At 39.9% G+C, this 26542-nt stretch overlaps 1 protein-coding gene across 1 annotated transcript; it reads right to left on the bottom strand.

Annotated features, from left to right (window-relative positions):
• Positions 1-25960, bottom strand: aldh1a2 (aldehyde dehydrogenase 1 family, member A2). The gene is made up of 13 exons (XM_075461171.1): positions 25685-25960; positions 18072-18176; positions 17373-17513; positions 16825-16954; positions 12159-12220; positions 11378-11506; positions 9625-9738; positions 5186-5288; positions 4366-4550; positions 4074-4238; positions 2070-2227; positions 1117-1191; positions 1-879 (listed from the first exon to the last, which is right to left on the bottom strand). The coding sequence occupies exons 1-13, from the start codon at positions 25799-25801 to the stop codon at positions 807-809; spliced, it is 1557 nt and encodes a 518-aa protein (XP_075317286.1). The 5' UTR covers positions 25802-25960; the 3' UTR covers positions 1-806.
• Between the last annotated feature and the right edge of the window lie 582 nt (positions 25961-26542).

Below are 26542 nucleotides of genomic sequence, written 5' to 3'. Positions count from 1 at the left end.
GTCATTTTATAATTTTATAGCATATGATTGTATAAACATAAACATAAACATAGATGGACATCAATGAGAATCAGTTACATAAAGTTTAAAATACATCTACTCCTCTTTTAGCAGGTAAGAGTAACATGCTTTTAAGAGTTTAAAATCTTTCACGTTTACGTCGGTCAAAGGTTTACATACAGTGTTAAGTCATATGAGCTAAAATATAAACAAAGACAATTAGAAATCAATTTTAATTCTGAATTAACATTTCATCCATTCGTGTCTGAGGCTGACAATATCAGTGGTCTTGAATGAGCTGACGTGCTTGCATAAGCTCTATGAAGGTGATGACACATGAGGTTTTGACAATCATACCGCACAGTACAAAGAAGAACTGCCTCCCAGCACAGAACAAGTAGCTAGTAAAGGGCTTATCGCAAAGTGCGGCGACTGAGTCTCTGAGCATCCAGCATCTGGGGAGTGGATCAGGGTGTAGTGGCTGGGCAGGTTGTTGATATTGGGTGTTGCAGTCAGAGCAACCTCCCTAATCGTCTTTGTGAGTGCTTTAGTGTAGTTAGTGGAGGAGGTAAACTGAGAGGAGGGTAGTTCAGTGGTTGCCAGTTGATACCTGCAGATAGCTGGACAGGGAAAGGCTGACTGCAAGGCCAAGTTGAAGGAGGGGCTGGAGGCAGCAGGTGAAAACAGCTTGTAGCTACCATGGAGATAACTAGATTTGATGGTCGGTGTTGTGTGCCACAGTGGATGGACTGACAAGAGGTGGCGATGAGGATAAAACTGCCTCCTCCCAGAAAAGTGTTGCTGCCTTAAGAGTTCTTGGTGACCATCTTCATCGTGATGGTCTTCACTTCTGAGTACTCCTTCAGGCCGTTTTCTCCCCTGAAACAGGATACATTAACAATGCTGCTCAACTGTTGTCTTGACAGCAGCAATGAAGTATGGTATATACACTCATGGACTCTCTTGGAACAGAATTAATGCAATACCCTCTTAGAAGAAGATTTATGTGAAGTTAAGCAATTTTGCAAAGCAGGTTTTCAAAACACAAAGTCAGTATTAGTGATATTATGGTTAATTTGTGTGTATTCAGTGGGCAGACAGCCAAGTTGTACTCACAATTCACGTCCATTGCCAGACATTTTGTATCCTCCAAATGGACACTGCGTGCTCAGAGCGTTGAAGCAGTTTATCCTGGAAAATACACAAAACATTGATCACTCTCACGCATATGAGTCCTGTGGTTTGCTTCAAAGTTTAGCGTAACTTAAGCTACACTTGGGAAGATGAATGCAAAATTAGTTTCCATCATCGTAGCTATTTTTTTTGCAAGCCTCTGAACTCGATTGTATTACTCTTTTGCTGTTTAGTAAGCAGAGCTGAACATTGTCAGGTTGTATAATTGTAAATTCATTCAATTCAATTACAGCTGCCTGGGAAACAGTCAGAGGAAGAATGACGAAAAAATTCATAAAAAAGGATGGGAAGAAGAAAATGTGTAAAGTTACTAATGGTACAGTGAAAACGTTTCAGAGTACCTGCATGTTCAGGATGCATGACGGTGGATAGTACCGTGGTGATTGGGACTTATCAAGGATGAGGGGCGAAGTAGAAAAATAAATGTTTGTTCAGCTACCAGACTGAAGCGGTCAAATCTGACAAGAGTAAAAACGTTTCTGGCAATTACTGTATGTTAGCTATACTTCTGCCCTTACTCATAACCATCTGGTGGTAATTACAGATGAAGCAAAACAACTCCGAGTGATCTCAACATGGGACAATTCGAGACCATTAATTCATACAAAAAAAAATAATCCATTTATATTAGCAGTTCATGGTTTGAGCTATTGTTCCGTACTGGCACATTATTTCTGCTTTTTCAACATCAAATACTTGAGTTGTGGAAACAAAGTGAGAAAAAAAGGAAGGAAAACTTCTTGTAATGTGTTTAATGATAGTTAGGAGGCACGTTGCCAGTCTACGGTTTCTGGACGACTGAAATGTTTGATACATTCCACATGAAAAATCTTGCAAATTGCGGCTGAAAAAAACCCACAGCAGGCTGAACTCACCAGACAGTGCCGGCCTGCATGGCTGTGGATATAGTCATGGCTTTGTTGATGTCGTTGGTGAATACAGCAGCAACCAAGCCATAATCTGAGTTGTTGGCTCTTTCTATCACTTCTTCGATAGTTTTGAACTTCATGATCTGCTGGACTGGTCCAAAAATCTGCAAAGAAGTAGAATACAGGAATTGATATCTGACATCAGAACTTCTGGAGGAAAATAGCAGAACATGTAAACTGTATTTATGGAACCAGATCATGCAATTTCTATTCAACTCAGTTTTATGTATATAGTGCCAATTCACAAGAAAGGTCATCTCAAGGCACTTTGAAGGTTGAGTTTCAATTCAAGGTTAGTACCCATTTAAACAGCATATTTGTAAAAAGCATCAATATAAATGAAGAAATAGATTAAATAATGAAAGGTATGAAAGTAAAGAAAAAAATATGAATCAATTATGAGCTTTTTATCTATTTCTACATTTAGTTGATAAATTCTTTTTTGTATGCATTCCCATATTTTTCTTGCATTAACTTGCTATTTTGCAAGTAAATTACCTTTCCCCCCTATATTTAAAATATCTATCTGGGCAAAATGTCAGTTTTTCAAAATTCTTCATCAAAAGTGAAATGTTGAACGAAAGTTGAGTGAAAGTTATATATTTTTGTTTGTAGCCCATTTAGCCCACACTCCTCCATGTTTTCAACTTCTTCGCTGTAGTTTTTATGGAGGTTTTACATTTATTTGACAGGTTTTGAATCTGTTTTTTCTGAAGTTCACATAAAACTAAATCAACTAAATTCAAATCAATCTTTAAAGATTAAAGACCCTAATAGAAAAAAAGATGTGGTTGAAATGAACTCCATCTCAAACATCGACATAAGCAGGAACCTCTTCCAGCAATCGTGCCTCGTTTTTGTCTGATCTGTAATTCGGACATACGGACTATGCCCCCTAGTTTCAGTGTAAGGTAATGCTTTTTTTTTTTCACATGGCATACTTACCTCTTCAATGGTAGAGGCTAATAGAAAGATGTGCATAGAATTGCCAGGACAGAATAACAGTCATAATACAAGCAGTTGATCTGGTTGTAAAAGATATATCAACCGGTATACATGCACATTACACAGCTTCCTTCTATTTCATTACCAATACTGGATAAATACGACTGTGAAGTTTTCACTTGACTGTGTTCAAAGCACAGTTATCAGTTTGACTGTAAGGCTAGTAGCTTGTTAGCCTTTCTGCTACTTTGTTTTTCATACTTCCTGGCACAGTGTTTTCTCTACAAAATCCACTGCAAAAGTTAAAATATTTCAGTGTACCTGGGAAAATCCTGGACGGGTAAAAGACGGACGGTGGAGTTTCACAAAACTATAGGAGATTATGGGGATTCGAGAGTTCGAGAGGAGATAATAAAATGGCCTTTTGATTTGTCCCTTTTACGCTGCTTATTTTATTGCTCTAAACAGTCTTCTTGTTTGTTTGTTTCTACTTTGATATTTCTTCGCTAAAGAAGAAATATGACATGATTTAGATTTGGCAATGCAAAACGGCACCATATATGCTGAAATATAAGTGAGGTCGAGAGAGCTCAACATTATCCACAGCAGGAAGCAATGTTTGGAGACACTAAAGATGCTAAGGTAGGATTATAAAATGGTGACAGAGCAGGACACCTACGGGTTTTAGATCTGTAGATTGTCAATAGGTTTGACCGGCTTTGTTTGGTCACAGGCTGGTGTCCCTCCTCTGAGGCTGTGTTAATGCCTCAATATTTAGATTACAACACTATAATACAGGCCTTCTGTGACTCAAGATTAATTCTGCACAATGACAGCTGTATTTTCTGATATTAAGTTGATTGTACTTTGGTATTATTAGTAACTTTCCTACATTATTATCTTCACCTAGAATCACAGTTACAAATGCCACCACCCTCTCATACAGGGGCCTGGCATTAGTTGTGAAGGGAAAACATGTCAAATTGCCAGTCTTTATCATCATACCTCCTCTCTGGCAATGCGCATGTCATCCTTCACATTTGTGAAAACAGTGGGCTCAATAAAGAACCCCTTCAAGCCCAGAGCTTTGCCTCCACACTCCAGCTTGGCTCCTTCGCTGATGCCACTCTGGATGAACTCCAACACGCGATTCTGCTGCTCCCGGCTGATCTGTTGAGATAGAAGCAAAACATAAAAATTACACAAATATCAAACAACACGAAACTGATAAAACAGATACAGCAACTAGAAAAAAAAAGCCAAGCGTACCCCTGCTTAAATGATCTGTTTAGCTCACCTGTGGACCCTGCTCAGTCGTGGGGTCAAACGGACTGCCAACTATCCTCCTTTTGGCTCGCTCCACACTCCTCCGGACAAACTCCTCGTATATGGGCTCCTCCACATAGATGCGAGAGCCTGCTGTGCAGCATTGGCCTGCATTGAAAAACACACCCTGGTGTGCCTGTTCCACAGCCAGATCAACTGAGAAAAAGCAGATTTTAGTTAATCAATACAGTCGGATAAAGCAGTTTATTCATTAAAATAATCTATCACCACAAAGCTATTTATTAAACAAAAAAGTTTGAACTGGTATTTCTAAGGTGAGATTTATAATCCATCATTGATTTAGACTAAAACAAAAACAGAAAAGTTAATCTGATCGGGAAAAGTTATGTGTGTGTAGCGTTATGGAAGTTATCCGCTGCTAATCTGATACCTGACACCTGAGAGATGGGATCCTGCTGTTGCACACAAAGGGTTAACGGACCCCTGTGATTTATGGGTCTCGGCTGAGGCACCCGACTGAGTCAGGGTCCATTCTCCTGATTTACAGGCCTCAGTGAGCCCCTCTCACGCCTGTTGAAAGCATTTGAAAGCCTCTGCACCCCCAGTTTGGTAAACCACTTAGAATTTATATGAAACCCATCCATCCAGAGGTTTTCATAGCAAAAGTAAGCTATGACCATTTGTGGGATTTCAGTCTGAGGATGTTTTTACTTCGAAGGATGAAGAATGAATGAAGAATAAGTAGCTAAAAGAATACCGACAGTGGCAGATCAACAAGTTATGGTAAAGGAGAAACTAAAGTAAAAAATAAATATCCCTCGAAAACTTACAATCTGCATCTGCAAATATGATGTTGGGATTCTTTCCTCCCAGCTCCAGCGTTACTCTCTTCAGGTTACTCTTCCCCGCTGCCTCTTGGATCAGCTTGCCGACCTAGCAGAGGAAACAAATCTGAGGTTTACTCAAAGAGATACAGGCCTACAGCCAGATCAGTAAATCAGCTGGAGCCATTAAATATCTTAAAGAGGTTGCTTAGCTCCAAACAAGGAATGCACTGGTAGGCCAGCTGAAACATGAGTTCTGCAAACACACAGAATGAATATCCCTTACAGGTTTTTGGAGACAGTAACAGGAAAACAAAATGATGTTTCAGCCTGGAACAGCATCTGATATGCAGTGAAGGGCAGGAAGAGGTAACCACAAGGTGTGTGGGTGGTGTCCTGTGATCCAACCAACTGTGAGACGTTTTGTTTGGTATGAACGGGTCCTGTGTGCTCATATGGAAAACGACAGGGGATTTGCCTGTGGCTTTTCCTTATCTCCCTATTGTCCCTATTTCCACTTCACTTCTTATCAAGAGTGTTGATATCATATAACCAAAATCAAAAACAATAAATAATACATTGAACCAACATTCCTGATTTGCTGATGAGAATCACATGTGGAAGTCATTTTAAGGCACAATGCTTTAGTTTTACAAGCAGAAGTCATGTAATTATTAGTTTTACTACTTTCAGATGCATTCTGTACAATATCAGATGTTCATTCAGACTCAAATGTATTGTGTAATATGCCACTGACTGTCTGCACTTAAGGTACATGATTAAAACGAATAAATTATAAATAAATAGATTTATGATTGATTTGCAAAATATAATTCAGACTTATGTTAAGCTGCTCAGGCAAGTTTAAAGTGTGAAAACACAAGGTTTTCACACCGTGAAGACATGACTAGACACCAACAGTAATGGAAGCAGTTTAATGATATACGTGCACAGAGTTTGTCAAATGGCAAGTTATAATGTAAAGCACCCTTTAAATCTTTTGATAAGCCTTAAAACATGCAAAACAACTGGGACTGTCCTTTATGGGAATAGATAACCATTTAGGAAGATACAGATAATTGTCTCCTTTGCCAAGGGTTGGAAAAACTGATGTGAATTTAGATATGAGGCTGCAGCCAGCAGTGCACCAGCCCTGTGTCACATAGAGAATATTGTATTTTATATAATATGTCTTTAGCCTATGTTTTAAATTCCTAGCATTACATAGCAGAGTATAGCATCCCTTCTGCTTATGTAAAAAAATGGACAGATTTGATTAAAGCTTTTCCCACAGTTTCCAGTCTCGAAAAGATAAGACTTTGTACTGAAATGTTAAGATTTATATTCAAAAGACATTATTTCACCCTCTGGAAAGTTAGGGATACATGGTACGATGGTGGTTTTTCTGTCCTGAGGGAAATATCAGTTATAAAGAAGCCTGTGAAACCCCCACTCCTCCCTCATAATCCTACGCCCTGAACCAGTACTCATCTTCCTGTTACTCATACACCCTGCTTCATTTTCCAAGAGAACCAGAAGATAAAGTGGAAAAATCCCCTCTTACTGTCAAACAAAAACGTCCCCACCCCTTACATGGAACAGACTTATCTTCTTTCATTATCTTTGAAGAGTCTGTATCAATTAAAATGAATCAGCTGCTGTGCTGTGGCTGCCCCTGAAGCTATATAAAAACAGTGCAATTCTTGGCTTGGACGCATTGTTTCTGTTGTATTTTGTCTGTCTTTGATCAGAAACCCAAAGTGGCTGACTAAGGGGGTTGTTTGCATGTGTTTATTCAGGGATAAAGGAAACACGCTGTGCTGCTAGACTCCTTTGTGTGGAGTCATAAACATGTGATTCAGTAAGAGGATGAGTTGTGGTCCTAAAATCCACCTGTAACTATTCCACCAGCCTCCTCTCCATGAAAAGATGCTGTGCTTCCTTGAATTCCCCATCATTGTTGCTATAGTTCAGTGACTCACTGTCTGGGCATTGGCAATGTCTGACAAAACTGCCTTGTCCACTTAGTAATTGATTCCAGATAAGATGAAACAACAGAGAAAACTAGTAAAAAAGAAACAGGTTCACTCTCAAAGGAAACCTTAAATCAGGATGAGATTATAAAACATAGACTATTCTAGTGTTACAAGGGGAACTTATGTTTGCTGGCACACATACTGTGTGAAAACACAAATATATATATATATATATTTATTTCTGTACAGCAACATTACAAAGACATTATTTTAGAAAATACATTCTGGAGTTATTTTTTTCTTAGTTTAATATGTTTCCTAATGATAATTCTGTCAATATTTGAATCATATAGTACTGTATAAAGAACTTTTTAAAAAATATATATTTTAAATGATAAGGCGATAGTGAGACCAGTGAGATCACATTTTATCACTGAGTTCTCGCATATGTTTTTGAATGTGTGTGATTTCAATATATTTCAGTGTGTGTTGAATAATGAGAAGTCACACATGAAAATTACATGGCATGTTCTAAGCCCAAAGTGGAAAAAAACAGGCTACCACCATGTTTGCTTTGTTTCTTTTTTTACAGAAATGGGCGGCTGAATGCCAGCTGAGAGATAGCCATAGAGCCAAAATGGCGTACTGTTTGTGTGTATGGTTTGAATATGGTTCCGCTTTCACTCTGCTTTGGGCTTTGTAATGAAATATCTACCTGTTGTTACATTTTGCTGCTGCTTGGGGACAGTCTCAGTATTGTGTGGAATGATCTTGTGTATAAGGTGCTCTTGGTTGTGTTGTGCAGTTGTTGGTCCTTTAGCTTTGTCCTGCTTTTAAAGAAAGACATAAGTCAAAGTGGACAAAGATCCACTTTTTTGGCTCTTTGTCCTCTCCTTGTTATAAAATCTGTTGTTGTAGAACCCCAATGGCTCAAGCTGACTTTTAGCCACTTTTAACACATAGCATCTTCCCTGAAGCCTCCGTTCTGTTTTCTTTCTGGGGACTGCACATCTATCGATCTGTTAAACAAAATAAATAAATCCTTTACTCTGAAGGGGCTGACTCTGCTGCCTTCACTCAGCTGATTCCATGATAATGGCTTGTTGTGTCTAAGCACATACTCAGCACTGGGGTGTTTCTGTTTGATCTGTGTGAATTACCAAAGGGGAACAGCGGTGGCCTAACGAGAATGCTTTTTTTTTGCACTAATATGGTGCAACTGCTGTTTGAAAAGGGCTCCTGTCTAAAACTTGTGATTTTTTTTCCAGACATGTGGTTCTGCTATGTTTGTGGTTAGGATGCTGTCACGCCACATTTTGCTAAGTTGAATTTATATGTGTTACTTGCAACTGTTTGGAAAAATAACTCATACAGATGGAGACATAAATGCGTATAGCAAATTAAAGGTTATCAGCATAAATTTTGATCAGACATTTCATTAAGAAACAAAAACATGTGCATCATGGTGGCTTTGGAAGAAAACACAGTGGATCACCACAGTCAGTAACTAAAGACAGATTGAGTGACCAACACTATTGTTTTCTGAGCCTTCACAAAAGCATGGTGTAAAACCTGCTTCATTCACTTCTATCAGTAATGGAAACCAAACTGCAGTATACAAACATGACACATTCTGGTTTTTAACACAAATCTGTCATTGTGCTATTGAATTTTGGTTGTGTTGCTGTGTCTTTGTGCCTCCTGACAGTAATCCATTATGTCTGTACCTGTGTGGGCTTATCTGATCATGCTCATAGCACACACATGAACACTAGCTCTAAGACAACACCAGTATCAAAAGAAACACGAGAGAAACCTGGCTCATGTACCAAAGGCACTTGTGAAATATAGACAGGCCAACTCATAAAATAAATTCTCCATCAGTTTTGCTGCAGATGCTTTTAACAGAGGGGGTAGTCTGGAGATGAGCGATGTTTATAAATGATCTGTAGAGAAGGGATCTGCTGTCACTCTGCTTTTTTCTTCAGCCTCAGGAATGTGTTCAGGCCACAACACTCAACACCTAACATGGTATGTCCTTAAGCTTCACATGTACTGCTTCCCTGTACTGCACATCTACAAAACTTTATCCAGTCTGGATCCTGATATTAAATTAAACCAAAAGTGCTGTTGATGTACATTAATATTGCAGAGACAGTTCAAGGAAAACAGAGAACAGGCAGTGTTTTTCAGAGAGACATGTTTGTATACTCTTGACAACGCAAATATGCACATGTGTGTGAGATAAAATCAGAGCCTTGTCATGAGGAGTAATGACAGGGTATGCAGCTTATGTAAGAGCACATTTGTTTGCCATTTAGAATCCAGAACAGGCACACAACATCCCCTAATTACACAGCCTCCTCTTATGCTCTGCACATGTTGGTCACTGTGTCACTTGTGCTCAGTGACAAAAGACTGCAGCAAGCAGCTGCTGATCTGAGCCACTTCAGAGGAGAAAAAAAGTACCTCGGTTGATCCCGTGAAAGCCACTTTGTCTATGCCCATGTGCGAAGCAATTGCAGCTCCTGCTGTTGGCCCATATCCTGGCAAAATATTGATGACTCCCGGTGGAAACCCGGCCTGTCAAAACAATATGAGAGGAAACAAGTTTTAGAGGAGATGACAGCAGAGCCAAGCATAACTGTAGGCAGTGTGGAGGGAATCCGGACCCAACCCAACGTCCCTTCAAGCAGAGAGCAGAGAGAACATCAAAAAGGAGATGGCCATAGACAGATAGTCTCCAAAAAGAGGTGCGGCAAGGCAAGACACGGGGGGAAAAGAGAGGATGTGGACACTTAAATTTGTACAACTATACTGATTTTCATTAGATCAGGGTGTGATGGTGTGTTGTTCCTGTCCTGTTTAAGTTACTCACATGTTACGCCATTGTGGACAGCTGCACTGCTACACATATACCACGAACTGTTAGATTCAAATTGACTGCACATTTCTAAATGTTTTCAATCATATTTTATATTGACTCAACTGCCTTGGCTGAACTCTACATATGACATTATGTGATGATGCTTTATATCCTTTGTCCCTCCTGTCAGCACTCTTTTGTGATGTGTCAGCATTTGCATTACACTGATATTCAAGTTAGAAGTGAAAATTACAAGCAGCCTTGTAGATTTACCTTCCTCAAAGCTAAGCAATCATATCACTGTTTAAATACCTTTAAGTGGAGATCTTTGAGTATTCCTCATGGCTTACACTGTCACGACCTTCACTCATTCCCACTAACTGTCCTCTGTATGTTCAGTCTCTTGGTGGTTCAACTGTAGTGTTCAGTGTTATACTAAATTAGTTTGATACAAGCCGTCCAACAGTGGGATTGTGTATAGAGGTCTAACAACGGCACAATATTCACACATTGGTTTAATGCAAAAGGTTTTATGTTTCAGATTCATTTGTACATTTACAACAACAAAAAAAACAGAGTACTCTAAGGGCAGTTGTTCGGGTCAGGGTAAAATGTTGCCACTTATTATCATAAATATCTGACAAAACATTGGTAGGATTCCAACAGAGATGGACATGCATGTTACATAACAAGAATCTTGCGCTAACATATTGTGGAAGGTGAGATGTTGCAGGAAGAAAACAGTAGAAGCATAAGTGAGGGTAGACAGAGTGATATGAGTAAGAGGCCTTGATACCCTTTGAAACTGACATTGCATATTTTAGCCTTCAAGAATTATTTGCTACTGTGTGTTGAAAGCTCTGGAGTCAGTGTCCCATCAGTTAAGCAGACCCATCATTGCAACACAAGTATTGCTAAATATGAGTATGAATGGTCACTTCAAACTGTTTGACTGTCAAGCTAGTCTGTCAGCCTGTTTGCTACTTCATTTAGCTAAGTTCCTGGCAGAAAGTACAGTCTTTCTCAGAAATCCATTGCAAAAGTCCCACATTTTTTATCAGACGTAAGACAAATTCTGAAGGGGGGGGCTGGAGTTTTGCACAAAAGGAGAGAAAGAATATGTAAACATGTGTGTTTGTGAAAATCAGAATTTAAAATTAGCTATACAGACTGATAAAATATGTCGCTTTGAAGCAACACTGACAATGTCCAAATGAAGTATTAGCCAAATCCATAGTGAACATTTTGTTCGTGGCAAAGTAAAACCTGCAAGTGATCTGTTTCACTTTGTCAAGTACCAACATTTGACCTTCCAAATAAAATGTTTGCAGTTGGTAGAGTGACTCTGAAATTTACCTCCTTTATAAGAGCTGCTATGTAGAGGCAGGTGAGCGGCGTCTGCTCAGCAGGTTTCAGGACGACAGTGTTTCCACATGCGAGTGCAGGGCCCAGCTTCCATGCTGTCATCATCAGAGGGAAGTTCCACTGTGCACAGCACACACACACACACACACACACTCACATGAACTAGAAAATCATGCAACTGACACACTGGGTGGTCACCAGTCAAGTTCAATAACTCATCACTCTTAAGTCACTCACTCTCGTCTAAACATAGTCAAGTGAGAAAATGTTCTCGGCACTTGTACAGTGTTTTCTCTTCCCACAGCATTCTGAGAAAGTCGGGAAATTGCAACACATGTGCAATAGACCCATATCACTGTACAACACGCAGGCCTGTGTTATTTCTGCTTTACACAGGAGCCCATGGGGCTCAACGCAAAACCACACGCTTTCTGCACTCTTGCACAATCAACAGAGTCTCTTTCTCCTTGATCTTTTTCTCCTTTCTCATCATTCCCCCTCCCTCAAACCTACCATGCTAAATCCCTCCCCTCACTCTTGTGCTTCTCACTTCTCATTCCCCATTACTCAAACTCACTGGCATAGTCATTTTTGGGGCTTACCAACAGGATTTACCCAAATAAACAATGATTGTCAGGGAATTACCGGAAAATGTAGAATGTAATCCAATAAACAGGCCAGTTTCTCTTTCAAACTCAGCCAAATCACTCTTTTTTCTTTCAAATTTAAAGTCCAATTTGTGTGTGTCACTTGAAGAAAGTCTCATACTCACAGGGACAATCTGTCCACAAACTCCAATGGGCTCGTATCTGGTAAATGTCAAATACTGTCCATCTGTGGAGAAACACACACACACACACACACACAAAGAGAGAGAGAGAGAGAGAGAGAGAGAGAGAGAGAGAGAGAGAGAAAAAAGAGGTTACTGATTTCCAGCTTCTGCTGGAAAGCTTGAAAAATAACTCAAACACAAGAAAAATGTCACCACCTGATGCCCCCGCTGTTGTTGACTCAACATGTTAATTTGTAAATTAATCCACACGCAACATTCCTGCTTCCTCAAACCTGGTGAGAGATTACGTTTCGAGCCTCCAACAGCACAGGCATGTGTGTAACTGTTTTAGGTCATGGAGATGGGTGTCGTGCTGGAAAGGTTTGCTCATTCCTCTTGCATTACTTGAGTAAAAGGAGGTCGTTACTGAGGGTGTGCCATGCTTGTTCACTCGCCACAAAAACAATTCATATTGCGAAACGTGTGTATAAATTTATTACAACAGTGGTCAGCTGATGATTGCCTAATGTTGCATTTGGACTCAAATGATCAGAGGAACATGACAAGCCAAATAATCATTTTCAGAGGGAAAGAGAAGAAGCATGGCAATGGACACAAAACTGCAGTAAAGGTTCCCATATGCTGACCGTTTTCCTTTATTCTAAAGTCTTTAAAAACTGTCACTGTTTGCACACTGAATCTATAAAGACGTGAGATTTTCCGGAGAAACTCGAGTATCTGCCAGGCTTATGTGAAACTATGACGCCTGCAAATGACTTAGATTTCAATTTGGAATGAGCAATGTAAACGATACCAAACTGTGTAGCCAAAGGTGCTCTACATAATGACAGTCCCTATTCATGTCACACTGTCTGTGATACAAATTTAATACCACAATCTCAGTTTAACGTGCAAGACAAACAGGGGGGGTTGTTGAATGTAGATGTATTGCACCTCATCCTGACATGATTCCTTACATCATGCAGACTGCAGGAATATCCCAGTTTATTTCCACTGAAAGTCTATGAGAGGAATAAAGCTTAAAGAAAAACCCTGGGAAAATTTACACTGTGGCTGGTTTGGCAGCAGTGTACAAGAGAAGCTTTGAGAGGGACAATACAGTGGTATCAGGAGGTTTCCCATGTCCTCTTTCATTCTTTTTTTTTCCTTCCTGTTGAAACAGACAGCCAACTTTCCCCTTTTACACCCCCAAATTTAACTGTGTCAGAGGGGCGATAATGGCGGCACCCACCTATGAACAATGAATGGATAACAAGTGTTTGGATTGTTCCCCAATTAGTTACCTTCCTTTGCTGAGTGTAATCATACTGTTTCTGTAAAATCCCATACAAAAACTTTGTAAAAGCGGATCAAGTTTTCTATTACTAACAACAGATGAAATGACAATGTGGGGTGTAAAAAGAGCTGCTCACATTTACAAACCCTGAAAGTATAGTGTGACTTATTTTTCCACAGGTCTACAAAGCTTTATAGTTTTTACAAATGTGTCCATTTTATACTTTTTTTTTTTATACTGACGACTGAATTTTTACTCATGCACTCCATTGACCAAGCGGAGGGGCTCTTACAGAACTGAGCTCCTGTTGGAAGCTTATCCTCTTTTAGCTGCAATATCACTGTTTCACTACCACTGTGATAAAGTCTGTCGCTTGGGTTTATTATCTTCGAAACCAAAGCAAGTTTGGTTAAGGTTTAGGAAAACAACATGGTATAACATATAAAACACAACTTACATAACTTATCTGTTCTTCACAAACCATCAGTATATCCCATAGTACTAGACACAACGGTCTTCTTTGGTACATATTTGTTGTTTTGGGAAACAGAAATGTTAAACGCCACCATATATGGGTTGTGTATATCTATGAAATTATGCAAAGTTTTTTTGTGCCAATATGATTAAATCTTAAAGTTGTACCATTCTATTGTTTCCTATGCTTTGATCAAAATAATCAAGTTCTTTTTTTTACAGAGAAAAATCTCCCGCAGCATTTTTATGTCACTCGGTTCCTTTTTTTTCTTCTTTTGAAGTTTATTCCAACCTATAACTTTCTTGGTCTGATTCACTAAAACGTCAAAGCAAGTAAACAACAAGCAGCTACTTTTTCAGCTACAAAACAGTGGAAAGACTCGATTAATAATTATTGTTTGACTCAAAGTACTTGGCATTCTTGGATGGGATAATAAGCTAACCAGTCACTGACAAGCTTGTAATAGCTATGTAACAGAAAACAAAACAGGTCAATTTGGGTAAATTTATGAAATTTAAACAATGTTTTGGGGTTTTTTTTCATTCTGATTTTTACAGTAAAATTTCTGTACAGACAAGAGTCCAAAGAGTTATCAAACCCACAAATCAAACCAAAGGAATTTACATCTTACCACAGAAGACATTGCAACTTAACTGCTTGAAACACCTCATTTGTCTTAAAGGTTTCTCCTCTTTCACTTAATGACATCCCCATGAAATCTATTTGCATAATGACTTCTAATGGATAGTTTGGCAGTCCTCAAATAAAGAATGAGCAGCGGGCATGCAGTCCACTATTTCAGATCGAACAGCAGATCCCAGTCAGAGCAGAATGGGAATTTTAGAAGGGGGTCCTTAAAGAGACAGAAACTTGGGGTGGTCGGTGGCGTAGTGAGTTAAGCAGCCGCCCCATGTACAGAGGCTACAGTCCTCGCTGCAGCTGGCCCCGGTTCGAGTCCTGCACCTGACAGCCCTTTGCTGCGTTTTTTCCCCATCTCTCTGCCCCCTGCTCCCTGTCTCTCTCCAATTAAAGGCATAAAAAGCCCAAAATAATATTTTTTAAAAAAAGAGACAGAAACTTAAACAATGTTAAGACAGATAAACATGTGATGAAAGGTGCTGCAGCTATGAGTAAAATATGAGAAAAGTAATATGTTTCAAAACGTTAAATAGGCCCTCGAAATGAAATGATGGTCCTCTAAACAAGCCTACTGTAACACTGGCTCTTAGATGATGGGATGGAATCAAATGGGATGTCATGATGTAACATCCCATTTGATTATTCACATTAATATAATGAAATTGGTAATACAGTTCTTTGAAGTATCATTTTGAATGTGAAAATGAGGTATTATCCATAGTTTCTGCATATCCAGACATCAAGAGAACTCTATTGTAAAGTTTTCTGATGACACCACCATCATTGGTCAGATTGCAAATAGTCATGAAAAAGTTCATATCAGGAGGATATCAATAGTCTTCTAGTGTGTGCAATTCCACATCCACAAATTCATGTAACCAAACGTTGATTTTAGAAAAACAGTGGAGACAGATACATTAACATTCACCACCAGTGGGACTGAGGTTGAGGAGGTGAATAGTTTGGGGTTGTTGGTAATTCATTTTAGAAAGAACATGTCATGGTCATCACAGCTCAGCCCTGAGAAATCCTAAGAAATATTAGAAACAACTTTATTTCCTAAAGGAAACTTTATAACACTAAACTCTCCTGCAAAAGGTCTTGCAAACTTCTACAAATGGGCCATACAGAACTTCCCAGCTGGAAACATAACAGACTGGCATCTTTGGTTAGCTAGATACAGGAAGGATGGAAAACTGCCAAGGGCATTTTTAATGCCCATCTACCAAGTATCAGTGATATCACTTAGGTGAAGCGTCTGCACAGGGCCTAAAAACAAAGATGCTAAAAGAAAAAAACTGATCCCAGCCACAGCCGGCTCACCATGCTATCGTCGGGAAAGTGATACAGAAGTGTTGTACCACCTGGCTTACGAGCAGTTTCTGTCCTCAGCCAGTGAGACTGTTGGATTCATCCTTCACACTTAACCATGACTAAAATTTCTGTATCTGACTTGACAATTTACTCTTACATCAGGTTTGCTTTCTTTTTTGTTGTTGTTAGTAGCATAAAAGGGTCCATATCCTGAAATTCATTATACTCTGATTACATTAACCTCTTGGAAATGTGTACTCATTGTATTTTAAGGACACCAGTCTAACATTAAAAAAAATATGTTTTATATTCTTGCTTCATTTTGTTGACATTAAATTTAGACTTTTTTTTTCCGTGAGGATTTTTTATCCATCTATAAATCAGAAAATGTTGTAAAACATTTTCAAATTGAACATGAATCAGTTTATGAAGATTAGTCAGTTGAACCTTTTTCTGCAATGCAAGTTTTCTGATATCTCCCGCTTAAATGTGAAAGTAAGTATTTTATCTCCTCCGATAATTATTGATTTGCATAAAAAGTAAAAGGACACATGATGAAAACAAACCGATCTACAAACTAAAAGAAGAAAATAAGGACTTTCCTGCAGTTTCACCTTTAAAGATATCAGTGTTATGATTCTGCTGCACCCAAGAGGCCATGAAAAAAATCTGTTCACGCATGTTCGGTATGTGTATGTTGACTGAACTAACGCATCAAGTTGAATACTTGATAGAAAAGAAAAAAAAAGAAACTAAATTAAAAAATCTAATTATACGACCAACTTTTGGTATTTGATATTTAATCATATTTAGCTTAACTTCTAAATTCATTTCTGATAAGCAGCTCAATATAACGTCCACATTTATCTCTGAAATGACAAATGTGCCTCGTCGCTAATTTGGTGATAAAGTTGGATGTAGTACTCAAAAGGGGCTCTTACCCATTGGAATGGAGTTGCCGTGGATCTTGTCTGCATATCCAGCAAAGTATCTCAGAGTCTTTATAGTTCCTTGGAGGTCGACAAACAGGGTGGGCAGGAAAGGCTTCCCACTGTTCAGCGACTCAATAGTCTGAAGAGAGATGAGGGAGATGTTTGAGAAAAATGTGATATAACCTTGTGATCTTCACATAATTCCAAACTGTTCCATCCTTTACACTCACCCATGGGTGAAATGTGACACCAAGATAACATTAAACTACAAATACAGCTCCACAGTTCTCTTTAAAGCAAAGCAAATATTTGTATTTTCAAACACGAAGGAGACCAAGAGAGTTTTGCAGAAGCCATCAAATGTAGCAGAATAGTTGGGAAACAAAAATGTTAATCGGGATGAATTTTTTTATATAAAAACATAAAGTCAGACGTGAAGAATGCTCATAGAATAAATTCAGTGCAGTGAGGACTGAATCTTCAGACAGACTGTTAGACTGAAACTCAAATAAATCTCGCTCATATCAATTAAAAGTTCAGAGCATTTATCCACTTACTGCTAGATACACACTGTCCCTCTCCACCAGGTCAGCCAGTTTGGCCAGCAGTCGTCCTCTCTCAGATGCATCCATTTTACGCCAAACAGAGCCCAAAGAAAAGGCAAGGCGAGCGGCCTGCACCGCTTTATCAACATCAGCCTGAAAGATAAAGAAAGATTTCAAATAATTGTCACTGTGTTGCTGTGGCCCACACTCATGGAAACTGTCTCTCCAAAGCAGCAGAATGAGTATATGTTTACTACTGGGCAGAACTATGTGAATATTGACTAAATAAAGAAGCCCAGGTCCACACTTCTGCTGTAGAAGGCAAGGTTTTAAGTTGTATTGATAAAAAAAAAAAAAATAATGATTCTGCATTTTACTAAACTATCCAATGGACAAAAAGGTTAGGGTACATTTACTCTGGCAGTTTAGGCCATTTTATATCTAGCATGGGGGCAAAATTAGGATTGTGTGTGTGTGAAAGTTTTTATATGCGTGTGTTCTTACATAAGCATAATGCCATTATCATGATGCAAAATCATGCTAACATCAAACTAACCAGGCAAAATTTACATAATAATTACAATATGTACTTTCAGTACATTAGTTATAATGTTGGTCTTTAAGTGTAAGTTGTGGACTTTAATAAAATATTTATTTTAAATTCTTTGAAAGTTTCTTCCAACCCTGAAACCTTCTGTGTGGAGCATTTACCTTATCTGCCTCCTGGACCTCACAGATCTGCTCTCCAGTAGCCGGGTTGTAGACAGGAAAGACCTTCCCACTGACAGAGTCCTGCCACTCATTGTTGATGAAAATCTGCCAACAAAAGTTTCCCTTTGTAGTCATATCCAAAGATTATTACAATCTTACATATGTTGTTGAAAACTTAACTAATTCAACTACTAACACATAATTTGCAAATACTGAGTGAAATTAGGAGATAGTGATTAGTGTTTTTATTGCTATATATTCATGCCAAGTCATTCCCTCATTACACCATTTTGGCCTGTAGTGACATACATGTAGAGGGTGAAAAACTAACAAATCTCAGGCAGCAGGCCCAGTATGTCCAGGCTCTTGTGTAAGCGATATGGGAGAATCTCTGGAAATCTGGACAGAGATTCCTGCCTGTCCAGCATTGCTCTCTGGGGAGTGCTCCACCATCCAGACAAAGGGGGGTGGGTAGGTGTGTGTGTACGTTGGGATGGGGGGGGGGGGGGGGGGATCCCTATCGGGCACCATACCCCCACCCACCTACCCACCCCCAAGCACAAAGACACACGTTTCACAACATCTCTGCTCGTTTACGAGATCATAAAACACGTGCTGCGCTTGGTCTCTGTGATGCGTTAAAGCAAGTCTTCCGTTAAACAACCGCCTGGGATTCAAAACAGAACCTATTCAACTTCTATCAAGGGCAACAGAAAAATAAATGTTAACACTATCTCAAAACTTCCAATTATGCCACAGAAATACAAACAAAAGCCTTCATGCACTGACGAAAGATGGAACAAAACGCAAGGTGTGTCTGTTAAGATGGCAATGAAAACTCCTCTTCCTCACTGACATGTTTAGATTCATTAGGCGGACGGCTCACACACTGTTTTTAATGGCTGTCAGTCTGTCTGATAGATAGAGTGCAAGAAGAACATCTGCTGGCACAAATCCCACTGTGTATACATATGCTCTTACCATCTTTCTACTCTGATGCACTGAGAGCAAAGCAGAGAGCAGGGTTCAAGTAGCCCACTGGCCTCAGCCTCCCTAAACTCTCCAACATGTTTACCTCCATAAACACCGAGCTTTAAGTACTATGTAATTGGCTGTAAACTGTTAGCTCTGTTTACTCACAGGCTGGTATAAAAGAAAATGCCAAGGAGTCTAAAAACTGTTGGAGTCACAAATCACTCGGCCTCCCTCCTTATCATTCCCACAGCTCACTGGCTCGTACTGTGGACTGCGTTGGATTAACTCACATTCAGATATTCAAAATGTTCAGTATCTTTCCGTACCACTCCACAGATGGATTCCTCTTTATTTCCTTTGCACTCGTCACCCCCAAACTGGCACGTAGTGACTTCTCTCCCTACCAGCCTATGTAATCTCAGGCGCCCTCCATCAGAGGCCGCTTTTAATCTGCTGCTCATTAGGAGCACTTCATAAAATTGTCAGTAACGATAAGGAGCAAAGGGCCCGCTACGAAAACAAAAAGTCCTGCAGAGCGCTGAATTAGTTTTTAAATTTATAGGGGCCACTGAAGTGGGTTGCCCTAAATCAGGGGAGCCCCCTGACAGTCTCAACAGTCCGAGCAAGAATGCAGACCATGGGTAGCTTTATGCATGGCGTAACCCCTTCTCACTAGATGCTGCTAAAAGGAGAAGGGATGAAGCACGAGAACAGTGAAGCAGGCCCCACCTAAATCACGGCCAGAAAAGGACAACTGTCAGCCGCCGCTTGGCTCGGCCCTCTCGCTGGGCTCAGGCTGGTGTTAGACTTTTGTCTCGTTCCATTGAGAGACTTGATTAAGATGACAGGCCCGGGTTGTAAATCAACTCTCAAGGTTTCTTAAAATTGCTTTTAGGATCATTTGGACAACAGGCATAGAACGCAAGGATGAAAAAACAAGTGCAAGGGTCCACATTTTCAAATGACAAATGATGTTTTCTTTCCCATGCGGGGTCATTACTATCGCTTCACATGAAAGTTTCATGTTTATGAAAGTCTGTGCTTTCACTCAGAACTGAGAAGTAACACGGTGTCCAGAAACTGCACGAAACAATCTTCTTCTCTTACAAGTAAGCCTGTTTTTCACTTATCCTACATTTTCTTTTAAACTTCAGGTGTGAAAAAGTTCTGAATGATCTCTCTCTCTCCTTTTTTGTGTAACTGTTTCGTTCATTTCAACAGGCATTAACATTGACGTGAAGCTGTGATATCTGATGCCTCACTCAAAATGAGGAGGCCTGATGTCGATGAGAGCCAAGCAGTAAGCATATAGGTCAAGACTTTGTGCATGGGTCACAGGGCAGCTGCAAACATTTAGAAGCTCCCATGCTTTTCTGTGTGTCAGTCACATCATCCAGCGTGAGCTTCGCCATGGGTTCAATGAAAAGATGAGACATGAAGTGAAGACACTTGCTTTAAAATGGCTTTCTTTTTGTTCATTACACATTTCAGATCAGCAGTGAATTGCTTCCTGAGCGCCCCCCCCCCCCCCCCCCAACAAAACTTTTACAAATAGTATGATAAAATAAAGAGACTTTTATTCTTATTAGCTAAACATTGCGTGATATTTGTGACCATTAATTTTTTCAGTGTGTATTGTAATAGGAAGTAAGAGATGCCAAAATACTTTTTTTGTTGCCAACAAAACATCTGTTTGGCTCTTTGCTTCTTCTCACAGCTCAGATGCTAATGGCTGAAGGAATTTGTAAGGGCCTCCTCTTATTTTCTAAAGCAGGACGATGGGGGCAGGATTAAAAGTGTGTGTGTGTGTGTGTGTGTGTGTGTGTGTCAGGGTTTATACACGTGTGTGTTTATACACAGATTCCACAGCCAGACGAATCGTACAGGCACCTGCAACACTTGTCTGTGCAGGAAGTTTCATATCCTCCCCTATCGCAGGACCTCTATTTCCTTTCTGCCTCTGGATTGGTTTCAAAAGTCTAATAATTACTACTGTTGCAAGTGAGGAGAGTATGTGAAAGTGGAGAGCAGCTGGTGTTTTTTCTCCTACTCCTCTCCACATGTCTGACACCATGGAGCCTTCATGTTTTTCAGTCACACACCCACAGACAATGCCACCCCGCTCTTTTGCATTTTGGAAAGGGCGACCTCGCTGTCACTGACTGGCAAACATCTTTGTCTCGTCAGTATGTGTGGGCGACGGGTTAAAGCTGTTCATCTCTCCTCCAGAGTTATGTGAGAAAGTAAAATCAAACTGCTTTCCTTTCAGCTCTATTTGTAGTCTTCAATATCCCAAAATTGATTTTTGTTGCTGTTAAACAAGGTTTCGGAATCCTTTCAGCAGACATAATACTTACTTCACTAAATATACCAGAACTTAAGCTACAATCCAAATAGAAGACAGAGAAAAACTCCACTTTCATTTTCAAGGATCAGCAGTGAAAACTGACCTCTCCACTAAATACTGACGTTGAGGTTTGATGAGTTTCCTGTGTATTTACCATTCTTTAAATCTCGGGTCAAGGGAGTGTATAAAGAACATTTTTACATAGTTTTAGTCAGGAGGTCAGTAGACGAAGGGCAAGTGATTTGTAAAGAAACGTCATGCTTTTTCACAGACAAATAAACACCAAGGAAAGCATTTCTGTCTCTGCAGGGTCTTAGTGGGCGTTGGAGAAAGAGCCTCCTCCAACAGTTTTATGAAGCCAACTGTTCTTTACAATGACACCGAATGGATTTACACGTCCTTTGTCAGGAGGGCTGAACATTGAAAGTACGGGGAGTTAACGGGGTAACCTCGCTGTCACTGCTCTTCCTTAAACAGTGATTAAGAGACAGGGGACGCGAAGTTGACGTGTCTACTAAGATGATAATTTACACTTGCTGCACAAGTAGGCATTTCACACCAACGGACACATTAATGGCGGTGCACACTTTCCCTGTCACAATCAAAGAGATGTGTGCTAGAGAGTATGTGGCCATGTGTGTGCGAACAAGGAGGTTGTGTAAGCAGAGGCAAAGAAGGGAGGGAGGGGTTCTTGCTGTGCTCGTTGTGATAAATCATTTAGTTGCACAGTATCCTCTAACTTTGGTTCTGTTTGATCTTGATCGCAGTAAGATGGTGGTTTTGAAGTGAAAAACACCAGGACTGCAGGTCAGGCTCTGGCGAGGCAGGGCCACTAACCCACACAGTGAGACAGGGTCATAATTCACACCCTGGTGGACAGCACCTAACATTGGGGAGCCCCAAGCCTCCATCTGTACTATCTCAATCAGTGACAGATTGATGGAGCCTCTTCTTCATCCAAACTGAGAGGATGTCTCTGCATAGACTGCTTTACAAATACACAGGTCCTCAGCAGAGAGAATCTGCATGGGTTCCTATGGTGAAAGTCACTATTGCCACCATTAGCAAAGCAACAAAGAAAATTTATAACTTTTGATTAGATTAAGAGATCTGTAACTCACACAGTGAACAAGGCCACCAACTCTGAGCCTTCAGTTTAGTACCTGTGAGATCTCTAGATGTCATTATCCCGTTCGAGCTACAATAAAACCGGTACAGTTTTTCTTATAAACTAACATTTTTATCAGTCAAGCAAGTAAAATGGAAGCTTAACATTAACTTTTGTGAAACATTCTGTCAGCTTTAAAAAGTTTACAAAACGTGCTACTATAAAAAAAATTAAAAAAATTCAAAGACACAGCATGAGCCAACTTTTCCCACAAGCCAAAATAAAAAGAATAAAAAGAATTACAGACTGTTTTTTCAAAAGGAAAAAGCAGCAACGTCCTTCTTCTCATTTCCACTATTGTTAAATTCGTCCCAGTGAGTGTTTGGTTTAACAAGTCATTATCACTGAACTGTGTGAAAAACCACAAAGGCTAGAAGTATCACCTGCTAAAAAAGAGCAGAACCTTCTCCTGAATTATTCATACAACTCTCTCTTCTTCACTCCTGCCACAAGTGAAAAACATCAATAAATAGCTATCATCGCTCTAATATTTATGGCTTCCTTTGTTGTCCTATCAACCTTTAAACTGTTTCTGTCTTCTAACCCAGCTGTTGGATCCTTCTCGTGATAAAAATGTGGGGGTAGGGAACAGGGAGAAAACACTCCTTCTAATAGTCGTGGCTACAATAGAAAGTTTGTACTAAGACTTCAAATTATCATCAACTAATGACAGATCTCCTTTTCTTTAAACGCGAGCAAGAATAGAGAAATTATACAATACCACAACGTGTCTTTGAAAGGTGAGCAGTTCATGAGCCAGTAAAAAGGACAAGGGGCAAACCTCAAATGCAATAATCACTATTTTAATCTTTCCCTGCTGCAGAAGGACGTGTGTCAAGACATGATTATGTATCAGCGGTATCTCTGTCTGAAGGGTCATCTCATGTATTCCTTTCATTTACAAAAAAAAAAGTCACCATCTCACAGATATGGAAAATTGACAACACTTTAAAATTCTTACTGTGTTATAAAAAGCTTGATGTTACTTTTATATTGCAAAAAAAAAGGCTGGATATATACTGTGGATACCAACGTAAAAATTATATCAGCATTCAAAAAAAGCCGGTATCAGCGAACAATGCAGGCTGTTTCCCGTGCAGTCAGCAGGGTGGAGAAAAGGAACAGGGTGTGAGGAGAGCCCACGCCAGGGGTGCCCATAAATCAGGGCCCTTCTGCCCCCTATGTCCACCAAGCCAACAGAGACTGGATGATCCAAATTCCTGGGGGTTAATTCACCAAGTCGCTCCCTAAACTTCCTCATGTACACCGTTGTTTCCACTCTTTTAACTAACACTCTGTAGGGTGAGGGAATGAAACGCTTCCACCACCAGAGCCCAAACAACATGCACCATCCTCTGTGCAGTGCAACAGCAGCGTGCCCTTTGCACTTGAAACACAGTTGCATGTTAACACAGAGCAATTATAGCAGCGAATGAACTTCCACCACACTACCATTAATATGACCTTTGTGAGATGTGCCCTTTCATCCTGCGATCATAAAAACACTTGTTCTGCAGCTAGAGGACCATTTCAGTGGCAAAAAACTGCATACGGCTGTATCCTGACTGATGGTGAGACCTCCAACTAAAGTTAATTAAAAGCAGCTGAGAGGCAAGGACATGATCAAAAACCAAGGAAGGGAATTTACTTCAAGTTGCACTTCAGGGTTTGCACTCAGAAAAAAAAGAAGTGCAAGGACAGTCCAGATATGTTATCATTAAAGAAACAAAGACGTTTGCATGACCTTTTTTTTCACGTCTCTCTTTTTCTTTTCACATTTTTCCACACTACTAAACATAAACTGCTGCCCTCCTTGATGCTTTAGTGCTTCCCTGCAGGTTGTAGGGTTTTTATTCTATTTTCATTATGATTTACACCATGAATCAAATAAAGTTTTTTATTTGACTCGTTTTTCTTTCTCCAGCTGTTTCTGAATCTCTTTTCTTCCACCCACACACTTCTGCCTGCAGAACAGTCCAACCCTGAGAACACACTTCTGACAACATGCATTTTAATCCCAAACAATTTATCCACTTAACCAGCGTTGTGTAATAATGAGACAATGCCTGATTCAAATCATAAGACTTGACAAATTTTTGGACTTGACAAACCTGAGTGTGTTGTCATCACCAATTTCATTAATATCAAATACTCAAAAAGCAGGCAGGGAGGATTTTGGTTATATTTCCCCTTTTTTCCCCACACCACTCAGGCCTAATATTAACGAGATCCACTCAAATCACAGTAAAAAAAGTGACTAAGTATAATAAAAGCACATAATGGGAATAAAATGAAAGACAGACAAAGTTTTCATTCCAATTTTACAGTTTTAATCGGGCAGTGACCTTTAAGTTACTTTCTTTATAGACCTGTAAAAATGGCATTTTATGAATTGGTTTCCCACGGAATAACCTGAAATTACGTGTTCACCCTAGCTGCAATGTGTAATAAACGTAAAATAGCATTAACAGTGAGACCACGTGACCCATTGTAGTCATTTTCATCAGCACTTCACTCGCCGCGTTTATTAAAACACGGACACACCCTTTAAACAACGTTAATAAACACCTCCAATTAGAAGCATGCGCTTCATCAATTATCAGACTTTATCCTATTACCAGATCTGTGCTGTTACGTAAAAAAAAAAAAGGAAAAAAAAGTGAAAATCCTGGAGAGCATTTTAAACAGGTTAACAAATAAAGTGTTGGTTATTTTTTAGTGAACATAAAAGCATCTTTATTCCTAAAAAAGGTGCTCTGTCTGTTAAGGGTTGCACTTAGTTTGCAGACTTAAAATACTTCGCAGGCGTTATTGATGATATAATGATGATCTGCACTGAGCACGTGCGAACGCCAAAAAAACAAAAAAAAGTCAAGGAAAAAGTAATAAAAGTCAGAGGACTTAACCGTGCACTAGTCACCGTGGCTGGTCTGAAGCAGATCAGCTGAGCTAAAAGCTGAGTTTTGAGTTTAAATGTCCTGTCGGGTAGAAGTTTGTCCGCGTGCCGTGGGAGCTGACACACAAACTCAGGAGAGCTCTGACAGGTTTTCAGTGCAGACCTTCGCATGCAGTCGGAAAGTGAACTGTGATCCGTCGGCTGCGGGAGTGTGGAGATTTACAAACCTTTGTGTACTTGATCTCCGGGTTGGGCACCGGTGAGGGCATCAGCTGGAGGGATGCCATGAGAGCAGCGGGGTCGCTCTTCACCTCTCCGGGGATCTCGATCTTACTGGAAGTCATCACGGCCGTCTCTCCGCTCGTCTGTCTGTGTGCTGCGCCTCTCAGGGTTTTTTCAGCAGATTTCTGATTGGGGTTTTGGGTTCCTTCCTGGGTTTATAGCCAGGTGTCGGCCGCGGTTCATTTTCATTGGGCAGAGGAAAGGGCTGTCCTTTTGAAAATTAAATTCAAGCATTTACATAAACGACCTCAGCCATGCGTGTTGAGAAGGAGGAACACTTCCACCCCACCCACCTCACACTCCCGGTGCACTCAGTTTCTTCAGTTGCTTTCACTCACCAACAGTTGACGCTTTAACATAGTTATTCATAGTTTTACATACACAAATATCACGCTTAAACTCCCTGCGGCGAATTACCACAGTAGTCTGGAGCTGATTGTCTTAAGTGCTGGGTTATGTTCACTCAGCAGACCTAGTAATAACAATCCAGCATATTAACATCAGGCCAGTTTTAAATTACGCATTTTGTAGAAGGATTTAGAAATGGATCCTTTGGGGAAACAGACTTCTGAGGCCCAGTGTTCTAATGAAGCCTATAGGCTGCTATTTGTTTTGCAAAGTAATCTCTGCGAGGTCCATTTAGCAGCTTCAGGAGTTGGTGGAAAGATCTTGCTCAGCAGATGGAGTTCGCTTTGTTCCACGTTCAAACTTCCTGAGCCCTTCATTTACTTTGGTTCAGTTTAGATTTTTTTTTTAAGTTACATTTTCACCTCTCATACAAACTTATCAAAAAGGAAATCTTA

This window comes from Odontesthes bonariensis, chromosome 1 (genome assembly GCF_027942865.1).
Source record: "Odontesthes bonariensis isolate fOdoBon6 chromosome 1, fOdoBon6.hap1, whole genome shotgun sequence".
Classification (NCBI taxonomy): Eukaryota; Metazoa; Chordata; class Actinopteri; order Atheriniformes; family Atherinopsidae; genus Odontesthes; species Odontesthes bonariensis.
This window is presented reverse-complemented; position numbering and strand designations above follow the sequence as displayed.